The following is a 15,230-nucleotide window of genomic DNA, read 5'->3' on the forward strand; positions in this document are numbered from 1 at the left end:
ACTCATTCAATTTATTTTTAGAATAGTCACAGACTTATTATCTATTACTCATTTAATTCATTAGCCATCATTCATCAATATTTAATATTTATATAATTTGAAAATACAATTGTTTTTTGATCCATGGTAGTATTAATATGTATATCTGTATGCAATACGAATACGATTGCGTTTTGCGTACGATGACCATTGCATGCGGTACCTTTTACATAACATACCGCATACGTATGTTAAATTAATTATAAGTCTAAGAGATGTTTGAGATGTTTCCGAATAAAATTGCATAAATTTTACAATTGTATACAACGAAAATAAAATTAATTCAGGTATATAGAACAACTAACTTGTTATCAGCGGTTAAATCTGCAACAACGGTCCGGAAAGTTTCCACAAAATTTACAACCGTCAATTCGTAGAACTCAACCAACATTAACACGTATAGCAACATATAAATATTCATAGAAATTCCAGTAGAAACAATGGGAAAATGTGAACAATCATAAGAGGCATTATTAAGAAAATGGTTTGATCCTAGTTATAACCTAGTATCCAACAATAAATGAAAAATTTACAATAAGTATGAAATTCACAAAAGTATTTATTTTAAACTATTTATGTTTATGTTAACCTTATTTTCCATTTTCAATTTTCAATTTTTAATTAAATTATTGTTTCTATATTATTATTATTATTATTATTATTATTATTATTATTATTATTGAAATTAATTATGATACTTAACTATATTGTTATGAAACTAATTTTTGAGTAAAATTAATTAATTTTTACACTTAAAAGATTGTTAGATTTTTTTTTAAAGCTGACAGACAAAAAATGTGATCGTGTTATTTTGAAATTTGTATAATTATAAATTTCACAACGTTGGGCACCATTTAATTAACAATCGTGTCGTATTTAATGGATTTCTTTTTTGTTCGAAAAATATACGCAATCGTGTTCCCAAAAAGGTAAATCTATTGTCGTTCACGACAAACTGTATCTCTATTAATTATTGACCACCATATAATGATAAAGTCCTTTGTACAAATACCGTTTGTAAACATTTTTTTTTGGTAAATATATGAAATAAGCAAGTTCGTTTTAAGATGACTGCTTTAGAATATGTGAATTACTATTTTTTTCTCTTTTAATTGTGTTATCCGTTCCAAATATTATTATTATACCTTAGGCTATTATTGGCATTTACAGGAAGATTAGTATTATTATTATAAATGGACTATCGATGACCTAAACAAGTACCAAAAATGACAATTAGAAATTAGGTAAGTTATAGGGTTTGTACGATACAATTTATAAGCACAAGGTGGCTTTAATTTGGGTAAATAGCCCAAAATATCATATCGTTTGCGCGAATTATTATATATCATTTAGGCGATGTACACAGCCCCAATATGTCTAATATATAGTTAGTTTGACCAAGCTTATAGATATTATTTAGGTGAAATGTATATAGACTAATAAAAGATTTTTTTCTCATTTTTAGGATTCTCAGTTAAATATAACTGGTATGGTTTAATTTATGTGGTGAATATTATAAAAAAAATTGTATATCCGTGGTACGTACTTCTTTTTCAATATACATTTCGACTACCTATACATATTTATGTATTCACAAATTCTAGACACACACACATTTTTTTTTTAACTAACTATATTATTTATTTATTTATAAATTCGTCCAAACGATCGGCCACTTTCTCATTCAAATAACATATGCTCTACTCAGGTAAATTTTGTTATTTTTCCTAAATTAATGACACTCTAAATATAATACATGATAAGCTTACGTATATCTGAAATATCATGTGGTAAATCTAATCAAAACAAAACCAAAAATTATGTCAAAAAATGAAAAATGCATTTATAGTCAAAAATCCTCACAGTAGAACATAAAACTTATTTATTTTGAATCCATAAAACATCAAACAAATTTGTAGCTGAGTAAGTATTTTATAGGATTCAGGGGAATATATACAACAGTAATCAATATCCTATCTTTAATTATTAACTGCAATAACGAAATATTTTGCGATTCGTTCATTTCAATTTATATTATTTTATATTTAGTTATAATAAAATACATTATAGAAATAAATAATTATCTGCCAAATATAGGACCCTGCAACACCTATATACCATAAAGTTATTTAAATTTTGAATTAAAGAGGTTTACATATATCGTAAACATCCTGTCACGTTATTTATAAAATATTTAATATAAGTAAAAAAAACGAGTGAAGTGTTAAACTTTGAATTGGTCCTTTATAGAAGACGCATTCAAACATTGAACTATGTCTACAGAAATATTCAATCAAATGTATATCAATATTTTTCATATCAATCATAAAATTGTTGGAAAGATGAAATTTCACGTCATTGAGTGATTAGATAAAGTCTAAATCCAGTTCGGAAGGTAAAAATATTAATTAAAACTTAGTAAATTTAACGTGTAGTAAATAATGTTTTTGTAAAATTTGGATGTTTAGTTGATTGGAGACTTACAACCCATTGAAAATGCGTTTGATGTATAAATAATTAACAAGCTTAGTACACTCTTTATAGAATCATCTTTCCTTTTCGAAGGTGTTAATTTTAATTAAAAAAATACAAACTCTGTCTCTCCACGATTTTCTTGTATTCTGTATTGATTTCACTTTACAAACTTTTCCAATACTTCATTCCACTTTTAAGTTAAGACATCATAGTATTGGTACTTAATTGTTAATCATTATAAGGAATAACTTAAAGTATTTATATAGAAGACAAAACAAAAATCATTAAATAAAAGAAATCAGAATTTATTTCAAACAAAATATTCAGAATAATATATACTCACCACTAATTTTTTTTTAAAAAAAAAAAAAAAGGAATATACTGATTACCTAGATAGAAAAGTATTGAAAGCATTAATAAAAACGTTAATACAAAATTTAATATTTTTTATATTCTATTGTTATTAATCGGAATAATTTTATAATATCATAATTCATACTTCGTAGCATACCTCATATTTAAATTTTAAATTACATCTTTAAATGCAAATGCGTATTGTCGTATCTAAATAAAATATAGAAAATGTATAGTAAATTTGTATGTATTATATTACTAAAAGCCAGATCGAAACCTATTAAATAAGTACCTTTTAGTAAAAAGTGTGCTAATTTAATTTAATACGAATTTTTATTCGTTTGATCTTTGTTCCAGTCAAGAAATTATTTTCTTTTGCGACAATTATTACGTCTACCACTTAAGGTCATGCTTATTGTATAATATATGATTTTAAACAAGTATCCAAAATTAATTTCAATTTAAACCTCTCATAAAACGTTATTAATTAAGAATTTAAACTAACAAGTCTGTATATAATAACATAATATGTGAAATAATACATAATATAATAAAAAATTTATAGAAACATAAATCTAATAATATAATGAAACAATTTTTGTATTTTTTTATTTACACAAATTGTAATTCATGAACGATGCGATTTGTAATTGGTTTCTTGTATCTGAATACTTAAATTCTGAACTAATAAAGGTCATTTGTAACAAAAAATTTACATTTACTTAACACGACTAGCCCTATTGATGTAAAACTATAGATGTTACTCGCTCAATATCGACCTGACAGATATAATTCGCATATTTAATATGGTTAAAGGAACCATCATTGCTAAATTATAAAATTATGAATATAAAATATGGACCTAGTGAATTTTTTTATAAATATATCGCACTTTAGAAAAAAACACTGATCGAGTATATTATTATATAATAATATACGTACGTTTACATTTGACGTGAAAAAAATCGTCTACTCCAGGTGGAAACAAGACGAGTGGCCAAAAAAAATCATTTTTTTTTTTTTTTTTTTTAGAACCAGGACCCGATTATATTTTAGATACTCCATGGAATGTATAATGCGTATACGTTGTCGTACAACTACACTTTATCCGTCACGGTGAATCTTTTGTGCGATCCGAGACCAAGGTTTTGATTGATATTACCACCGACACAACAGTGTCTCGCAGATTGAATAACACAAAACGATCGTGGCACTCGAGCCGAGTAAATTAATATTTATAGCATACCGTTGAAGTTGTGTATTTAATGTTATGTTAGGTCGGGACAGATTGGTGCTGTTTGTTGTTCACGTCGGGGTGGTTTTACTCGCTGTATACATAATAAACCAGATGGATTTGACCGTGATACGGGACCGATAGTTGAAATAATATTTTTACTAGTCGAAATTTGAATCGTTTTCCGTACATTAAATTCAAATCGTTGTTATTGTATAATCACAGTTCAAAACGACTATTGTGATCAAATAAACAACAATAATGGAATTACGTTGAAACAAAGCTGGTTTAATGGGTGAGACTGCTAATACTCTCGCTATCATCCCTCATCTCTTGTATCCAAAATTGAGGTAGCTGTTTAATGATCACGCAACTAAAATAAAATGTAACGCACAAATTTTTTTTGTCGAAAATTGTATTATAATGATATTCATGGATACAGGACGATTTTTCAGTTATAATATTTTAGAATTAGCATAACATTTTCTGTCGGTGTGAAATTGATACTGCCTCCTCAGTAACCATTATTGTAGGGTAATCGGTTTAAATGTAATGTCAATACCGAGGATAATATTATTATCGAATCTACGAGATAACGCTGACCATGCTCATAATATTACCGAGTATTAGATGTTGAAGAATATGTATGGGTATATAAATATTAAGTATCAAAAAATACTCCAGATAATATTTTACTTGAAAATATGAATTTAAAAATTATGTTATCATCCAAAATAGATAGAAACTTGATTACGATAAAAAAATAGTAAAAATTTACTTTTATTTTATTTTGTAACGATTTAAAATTATTAAAAGTAATAATTTCAAGAAAATTAGTGTTTTGTAGGTAAAACACAACGTATTATAAAATAATACCCAGTCGAGTTGGAATGTCTCAGATGCTATATTTTACGTTAATATAAGTAAATGCAAAATTAATTAATATTAATGAATAATTAGTATTTGAGCTAGTGACGATTACTTGAAAAGTTAACTGATGACACCGTTTAAAAATAATATATATACTATATATATATATATATGTCACAGACATCAACTTATTAACATATACGATGATCAAAACATGTAAGTACTATAGAGTTGTGTAAAAAATATGTAAACTGTAAATGTGTAAATGTGTTGTTACTTTTTATTTTTATACATACATTTGAATGCCTATTTTTACTTAGTAAAATAAAAATTCAAACCCCTATTTAAGACGATTAGGCAGGTGGTCGACGATCGACGTGATATGTTAATAAACGAGTCGCCCGGTACACTATATCTGCTGCAAACAATATAATATAATATTACAGCGTACTATGAATTATGCGACAATGATGAATGAAAAAATAATTATTATTACAGCTGTAAGTGTTCATCATGGATGTTAATATATATTTTTTTAATTTTAACACGTTTTTTGTAGATGGTTTTTGTTTGTTTTTTTTTTTTACAGGTTTATTCTCATTCCATTTTTCTTGATGCGAAGTCTCCATCGATACATACACTCTTACCCGATATTTTTCTACCTCTTCGCATTAACTCAACTTACATTTTTGACATTCCAAACATTTTTTTTCTTCTTTACTGTCAACGTAATTCGTTTCTCCTGACCGAAGATGAACTGTTTCAAATTATTTTCACTCGTTTTATCTAGTCATTCCACAAAGTATTTATAGCTGCGCAGGTTAGTTTGAAGAAATATAACGTATACGATTTGCAATTAGATTACTTTACGATAAAAACATATCCACAGGATTTACTTGGAACATGCGATTATTTTACCGACGAAAAGATGACTTTATTTATTATGGAAACTGCAAAGTGGATATGATATCATATGTGATTTTTAAAGTACATTTTTGATGTATGATCACATAATATTATATCATATTATACGCCTATTACATTGGATGTTTTATAAAATGTTATTTATATTTCATGTGATAACGTAACCTCAAAAACATTTGTTTTCTAGACTTAAGAAAACTAAAAAATACTTTCATAATTATAGGTACGTCAGAATTTGAGTTTTTCAAGTAAATTTACGTATTATTAACTTTAATTTAATAGAAGCGTGATAGTAATTATTCACAAAGACCAATATTTTCCAAATAATTATTTACAATATTACACGTGGATATTTCAGACCAATTAATAAAAATACATACATTTTTATTTTCAATCTAATCATAGTATATTGTATGTAAGATGTAGAAACAACACGTGAACGCATATTAGTAATTCAAAATTAAGATATTCAGGTAAACAAAATAATATTATGACTGTTTTTCTGAAATACTAAAAGATTTTAATAGTCTGTTAGTCGTTAGGCACGGAAATGTATAACTTGTTTTAAACTTTAACAATTAATGGAGATGCTTTCCTAATTGAAAATATATTTTAATAAAATATGAGTCTAGTTGATACATTTTTGTATTGTATTTTTTAATAATTTTTAACAATTTGCCTTATTTAAAAAAAACTTTTTATTGATAATTTACTTCAAATTTTAATAATTTTAAGAGAAAAATCGATTCAAATTTTGAGCTATTAATTTGGATAAAAAAATTTTTGTTATTTTTAAACATAACAAATTGATATTAATTTTCATAAATAAGAATTTTAACGTTAAGTATTTATTTTGTTTGCATTTTATTATAAAGTATAAATATTTGATTTATTATACGAAATGTATGAAAATTAATTATAAAAGTTATTTTTTATTATGGTAATTTTATGGCTTTAATATTATTTGATAAATGTTTACATGTTTACGTCATATTTGTATTTTGTTTTTTATTTCATCCAATTCTGATATCTATGCTTATTACTTATTGATTACCTATGATGGATCTGATGAGAAATGATTGAGCAGTGAATATGTGTTGTGTAAATTATAAGAAATATATAGATTAAGCTTGACGAAAAGCTATACAATACGTGTCACTAAAAAGTCTGATGTATGAGAAAAGTTAAGTGAAATATAAATATATTTTAAACTTTTGATATAACTCTATAAAAATATATAAGATTTAATTATGAAAAATATAATATGTAACTACACAAATATTGAAAAAAATTGTACAAAATATACAAAATAATACAAATAATAGGTTTGGCATACATAAAAGCTCTATTTGGAATTCTTTGTATGTTTAGTAAATATTATTTATAAACGTTTTATTTTTTCGTATTCCTCTTCTAACTTTATGGAATTGGCCACTTTTATACTACACTTTTATAGAGTTTTATATCTTACATCTTAAGATTTATTTTCCACTGTCCAAAATTTATATCTATACAAAATTACTGGTGCCATAGGTAACTACTTTATAAAATCTAAATTTTATTCTTTATTCAACAAATCTACATAAAATCCTATTTTTGGCGTTATCCGAAAAACTGCTATTATTTTGATTATTTTGTACCGTCAATCCTAATTAATTGAACTTACTCATTTCACACATATAACCCTCTTCGTCTTCATCACATGTCTTACCTCATCAATTTTCTATTACTTTTTCCAAAAAAATACACAATCAAATAAAATTAGTTTTACTCCTACTTAGATATAGTCCCATCTTTTAAAACGTTATTTTTTTTTAAATTCTGATCCCTCGTTCACTTCTTTAAAGCATTCTCTCACTATCATAACATCATCGACACAAATCATGCTATTACATAGATATATGTACACTATCTATTACATAGATAGCCTTCTAAATTTTTAGTTATTTTGATCAATAATAAGAAGATTAGAGAAGGGTTCAACACTAAATACTGAACATGCATCTCCGTGTTGGACTTTTTCATTTAATCTTGAAAATTGATAATATTTTGTTACATTATTATTAATAAAAATATATTTATGAATGTGTGACTATAATATAATTTATATTATTTTCTTATAATTAATTATAACATTATTTAGATATTGTTTTTCTAAATAAAAGCGCATAATATTATAATAATGGCAACTTTGTTATTAACGGGTTCTCGCGAATTCGATTCAGACACTATAAATATACAATTACTAACAGGCTGGACAGAATACCGACAGGACCTAGAAGGTGATACTCAAACACATTATTATGGCCTGTAGAACACAAGGGCGTACAATATTGTTACGCAACTGCGATCGGAAACAAATCGGAAATACCTGCAGCAAACCTACTATAACATTGTAATGTATAAGCTATAAATTATAATATACAATGTGCGTTTAATCGGATGAACGAATTGTGTCGGGTCAGATCTATATCTGCCACGCAATCATTGTCGTCCTGTGATAATATTATGGGCAATGAGCTGTGCAAGTTATTCGACTATACCTATTACAATAATCGTTTCAACGAAGATACTATCATTATAACGACGACGTTGTTTGATCGCGTGGACACGAAAGGAAAATTTATTATATTGTTAGGAAACATACAATTTCTAATTACGAAATGCACCAAAATTATGAGTGGTCTACGGTTTAGGAGCCGCGAAACCTATACCGCTGCACATCGCCGTCCAGACGATAATATATTGTAGGTATGGTCAATGATTGACCGACGAGAAGAGATTAATAATATTAATAATAATATGATCGTGCAAGTCACACGAATCCCGTGAAAATTTATTCGACTGCGTACGCGCATTGAGATATTATAGGCGCACGATTAGACGTTTTATTGAAATAGATTTTGTTGATTGCGCTTATTGGTCGTTATGTACAAAGTTATTATGATATTGAGAATTTCAATGATGTTTTACTAAATAAATGGATTGTACAAAATGGTGTTTTTCCTAGAATGTTTTCCAAACATAATATATTAATTGTTGTTTAAAAACAGTAACATATTTTGAAAAAACAACTGTCTTCCTATAGCTACTAAACCTGATTTAGATAAGAGTATAATATTTTATAAGTCAGCCAAAAAATATGCTTATAGTTAGAGATCGTTATACAGTAAGTGATAATAAGTAGATGTGTCATTAATTTCAGCCACGCAATAACATCTTTACGAATTTATTTGGGTAAGTTGTACAAAGGTTACAGTCTTTACTGCAATCGTATACGTAGTCGGCTAAAAAAATAGAAAAGTGAAAGTAATAATATTTCTATGTGAAATAAATACGAAATCAAAGAAGAACTCCTTAGTACTTCTAGTTAATTTATTCTTGTTATTATTAGTTATCTATGTGAAAAATATGTATTTGCTCTGAAGTGGTTATAATAGTTAGAGATAGGGGTAGAAAGCTCTGCGGACACGCCCATCATGTCGTCGGTCGACAATAAAACGATAATGTAGCGTCGTCGTTCGGTCGGACGAGCGGCAAAAGAAAATTACTAGTTTCGTGGGTATATATTATTATTATTATAATATTCGTCATCATATTATTATCATCGGTATTCCTCGTAGAAAACATTAAATAATATTATACCATTATTTATTATACGCTGTATACTATCAAGATTTGGTTGAAAATATATACCTAGCATTATAGATATACTCTCAAATCTCAAGAGATTCGTATATGAAAAAAATAACATACGAAACTCATTGGTATTAAAAATTAAATAAATAATATAATGACAATATTGATTTTCATAAATTATGATCAATAGTTATAAATACGTATAATAGATAAATATTGATGACTAGGGCCTGAAAAACACATGAAAATTACTTAAAAAATAGTTACGGTATACTTAATTGAGTATTATATACTTTTTAAATCTAAAAAGAAAAAAATTATTTAATATCGAATTAAAATTCTTACCATTTATATTTTACTCCTTCCGCCACATACTATTACGAATTAGATATTCGAATGGTTAGATTTAATATATTATTTAAATTTCTAATTACAATCTGATCATGAAAAACCGTACCAAGTGAAATGTATTGTATTATAAACCTATACTTAATAATATTTTATGGAATCTTAAACAAAAATCGTGTAAGTAATTATGAAAAATATCAAATAAAATTTAAAATTGTGAATTTTAGTGTAAATTCTCAAAAAACCTTTAAAAATATACCATTAAAATCGATATCAAAATAACAACGAGCTAAAATAGGTAGTTTGATTATATAATATTCAGTTGATAATATGTAAAACGGATTTTTAATGAAACAAGTATCGTTAAGTTGTGAAACAATTTTCGATTATTATTTGTGTTCGTCATACAACTAGTTATAATACTATAACGAAATCCTTACTGTCAATGCAATATATTAAACATATATATACATTATATATTATTGATCACATTCGCGCATTTTAAATTTACCATACAAAAACTATGATAAACTAATAAAATATTATTTTTGGATCCATAAATAAAAGCTGGTGGGTAGTCATAAAAAATACTGAAATAAAAATTTAAATTACAAAGTCTAGTATACATTGTCCTACGAACCATAAAATGTTCTACAATATTAAAAAAAAAAACCCCCATTTCAATTTAAAACGAAAAAAAACTTAAATATTATAATATTTTTACTTAACAATACATAAAAAATATTTTTAACAAAACGACCATCGCGGAACTATGAAACACACAATGATCGGTACCTATTTACTATGTGTTTAGTGTTGTCTAGTTATTAAATGTAATATAAGGAAATCCTTATGTAAGTGTAATGAGAAATTTTTGTAATTCGTGCATTTTAAATTAATTTTCCATAGTAAAACTAAAATAAATCTATACAATATATTTCTGGATTTATAAATAAAATCATGTAGGTAGTTTTGAAAATATTGGTATACAACTTAAAATTATAAAATATGTTCTATGTAAAATTTGTAAAAACTTCAAAATTTTCTACAAATATTAAACATGTCATTTATATTAAAAGTTAAAAAAAAATTGAAACCTAAAATAGTAAAATATACTTGGCCAAAAATACATAAAAAGATTTTTAATAAATCGAGCATTGCAAAGTTATCAAACAAAGAATGTTTAAACATACATTTTATTATGTTTGCTTACAACTAAATAATATAATATTGACGAATAATGTCAATGCAATTTTTTTTTATATGGTTGAATTATCATCAATTAAATAATTGATGAACACTGATTTTTTTTTTTTTGATTTATTTAAATTTTTAAAAAATTATTAAAATTGAATTCAATTTTATCGCCGACACTTCTTAATTTATTAACCATAAAATAAAATTAATCACGATAAAAAATTCATATCATTAGAAAAAAAAAGTGTTCATCAATTTATTTAAAAGTGGTATTAATAAATATTAGTTGCTATACTTGCCATGGTGTTATAAAGATGACTGCACGCTCCGAGATTACGATTTTTGAAACAATCAATTTTTTTAATAAAATAATAAACAACTCAAAGGAAAAGGAAAGGAAAAAAGGGAGAAAAAAGGGGGAAAGGGGAAAAAAAAGAAGAAACAAGTATGTGATTAGTTTATTTTGTGTATCTGCACAATATTATTGTAAGATATACGCGAAGAAAACTAAACCGACGTCAACATGCTGCCGCATATCCGGTGCCCTGGAGTCTGCCAAACGACAGTGTCGCTTAACTCACGGACCACGACTGCAGAGAACCCGGAGGGCGGCGATTGCGATGTACACACGCGCGGAAGGATCAAGTCGTTCTGTTTCTAGTACGTGGGCGTCAATTATTTTCAGGATTCGCACCGAAAGCGTGACGGTAAAAGTTCGTATTATTACGCTCGCGCAGGCCACCGCCTGCTGCAGCCACGCAAAATTCGGTGATCCGAAACTCCTATAATAATCATTGTCAGCTGGGGATGAGAAACCACAGTGCAGATTAAATTTAACCAAACCAGGTGATTATTTTAAAACACCAACCAATATTAAATCAGTACGTTTAATATTGTATGAGGACATGACGTGGCCTATGTCCTCACTGACATATTTCTGAAGGACATATACGTCTATTGAATATAATACCAATATGCTTGATGAGGTTGACGAGAATAATATTAATTCAAATGAGAAGTCTACTTCGTCACTCCGAGGACATTCAGTATAGTATAAATAATATTAATTCGTTAAAAAAGTGTAAGCTAAAAATCACTCATGCCAAAAAATAACTTAAATTCGCAATGAAAAAAATTGATTTTTAAATTCAAAAGACTAATTTGCAATTATGTGCAATTCGTTTACACAATGTCATCACAGTTTTCAAAAATAAAATCAGATAAGGACTTTGTTAAGTTTGTTTTTTAAAATGGCTTATAGTTTTCGATAATATAATATATTAATATATAATGGCTTATTTATAAATTCTAAAAGTCAATTATAAAATGTTGGTACATAATTATTAGTGTATGCAGAGATTTGTAAATTAATTTAGTAGATTATACTATTTTAATACTTAATTATCTACCTATATAGTATTACTATGATGTTTCAAATAAAATGTTAATAAAAATTAATAATTATTGATATTTTGATTTTTAAATATTGACCATTTAACTTTTGTGTTGTATTATTATTATTTCGGTTACTATTTTAGTTACCCGTGGTTATACTGTAAAATAATAAGAACTGCATAATATAATAATACGTAGTTTTTATGTACTTATTGTACTTATATATATATAGATTTATATTTTTACCCGTAAAATAATTTTGTGTGCATATGGATGACGTGTTGCATTCAATTTGTTTAGGATGATGGAAAGGTACTTTTAAGATACTTTTTGACAAAAAAAAAATTAAAGTTTCGAGCCACACCACATAAATCTAGGTGCTACTATTAAATTCATTAGCATCGCTTTATCTTTTCCCTAACACTTGTACGGACAGAGTACACATTCAAACGACACCCAACTCACCGAGATATTGCTATATCCGCTTTTTGCAACGCGATTTTCGACGCCCTGTGCGCTGCGTTTACGGAGGCCTCAATCCGTTCCTTGAGCTTGGCTGACCTCATGAGGAAATAGTGTTTTTTCTTTTGAGATGTAATCAAGACATTGTTTTTGTACTTGCCCTCTTCCTTCGTGCCGTCCTTAAACGTAGTCACACCATAACCATATTTCTTGTTGGCGAACCATTCGCCCTCGTATTTCAGCCCATCTGTTCTCTCGGCGATTCCATATCCAGACCTTTTGTCATTTTTCCACTCCCCGACGTACGTTTCCGTTGTGTTCACGTCCATGTGTTCGTCCTGCGGCGAGGAATTCAAAAACAAAAATATTTCATTAAAAACAAAAAAAAAAAAAAAACGCTATTTTAGACCACTCTTTCAATATATAAACCCTTCCTAGCATTACCCTTCTTCTACTCACTAACTGCGTCATCCCCTCTCACCCATCAAACGTCGCTACAACCCCTCAAAAATGAGCCACCACGCAGGCTCGCAAACACCGCCACCACGTACCTCAACGATAAAGCTGGCGTTGGAGTCTGTGTTGTAGGACTCGCCCATTGCGGACTGAGATGATCCAGTACTGATCCATGATGTACATGACGCCGTGCTTCTAATGCTTCCCGACACCTTCTTCTCCAGCTCACCGGTGCTTCTCTGTTTTCGCATTTTGAAACCCTTTACAAAAGTGACAATTCGAGGCGTATCAATTAATATTACATAAAAAAATATTATTTAATTTACAAGGCCCCCCGAATTTGATAGATTTTTAGTACGAAGTGATGTTAGATCTATGAATTCTGGGGAAGGTAAAATGTCTGGGAAATACGTCGAGAGTTAAATAAAACACTTTTAGTACCTACTGTTTGTTATTTCAACCCACGATTTTGTGAATTGTGTAAACAGACGTGCAATCACTGAGTCACTTCTATCTTATATTCATATCAATTTATGTACTTAATAATATATATTGGTAATATTATGTGTGGATCGATACGCATCGCATAATATTATACAACTGTCTATATATTATATCTTACAACATTATAGATAGGTTAAATGTGGACTTCATACATCAGTATGCCGATGGTAATTTCACGTCCAGCACACCATAGATATGCTATTAAACAAATATTTTACACCATATAATATATTCTAATAAAGAGAACGTCGATAATTCGTAAATATTTGTTTTGTATCAATGATTGACGGTGTATATTTAGAAACATTGACTAATAAAACAATAAACAATTAAAAATAGTTTACACAGCATTTTGATAATTGTAAATAAATATATAATATCTGATTTAATAAATATATACATAAAGTAGTGTTTTCACTAAATGTATTTAAAAAAAAATGATAAATAGACAAATTTTCGGCGATTTTAATATTTTAAAATATATCAACATCTAAATTTAAGCTTTCTAATCTACTTCAAACTAACTTTGATTATTATCAAACAATACCAACAAATAACATAGTTTTAAAGCCTTTGAATTTAGCAAAAAAATATAAGTCGTAAATAAAAAAAAATTACAAGTACACCGAACTATTAAAAATATTCAATATCTGCAACTAAATAATATAAAAGTATGAATTTACAAATATTAACAAGTATAAAACTATTTATATATAATTTATAATTTGAATACTATAAAAATATCTTCAACCGTTTTTATTTATTTGTTATTTATTAAAATATCTGAACAGTATTATCTTAACGAGTAAGATTACATGAACACCGTAAATCGTAATATAAGCATATCAAGTTTTCCCAATTAAATCTACATGGAATTAATTTAAATATGTAATGAAATGTGAAACAAAATATACATATACAATATCAAATGTAATAACAATAATAAGATAATGATCTCTATGGGATTGAAACATTTTTAAAATTCACAATAGTTTAAAATTTGTACTTACAATGATATTGATCATAACGGATTCGATAGTTTTATATAATAATATTTCATAAAAGGATATAGGTCAAATGTGTTTGATAATCACATAAACCTTTTTGTTGCAGGATTTAATTATTATGACAAGTATCCGGATAAAATAAATGTTTTTATTTTCTAGTATGGCAGGATGATGCCAAAATATAAATTTAATCTAAGACTTTGAGACAATCAACAAGTCGACGTATAGCAGTATAAATAGAAAACATACATCAAGTCTGGTTCGTTATGCACTTGTGTAATGGGTCTAAATTTAAATATTTTAAAATAGGTCCATACATGTAATAT

General features: G+C 27.1%; 1 protein-coding gene across 1 annotated transcript in view; it reads right to left on the minus strand.

Annotated features, from left to right (window-relative positions):
- The window catches only part of LOC113559764 (junctophilin-1-like), a 52,977-nt gene that overhangs the window by 4,776 nt on the left and 32,971 nt on the right, over nucleotides 1-15,230 (minus strand). The window contains exons 4-5 of the mRNA XM_026965514.1: nucleotides 13,489-13,653; nucleotides 12,941-13,275 (exon numbers count right to left, since the gene is read on the minus strand). Coding sequence (XP_026821315.1) covers nucleotides 12,941-13,275; nucleotides 13,489-13,653 — 500 coding nt within the window. The remainder of the gene's footprint in view (nucleotides 1-12,940; nucleotides 13,276-13,488; nucleotides 13,654-15,230) is intronic.

This window comes from Rhopalosiphum maidis, chromosome 3 (assembly GCF_003676215.2).
Source record: "Rhopalosiphum maidis isolate BTI-1 chromosome 3, ASM367621v3, whole genome shotgun sequence".
Classification (NCBI taxonomy): Eukaryota; Metazoa; Arthropoda; class Insecta; order Hemiptera; family Aphididae; genus Rhopalosiphum; species Rhopalosiphum maidis.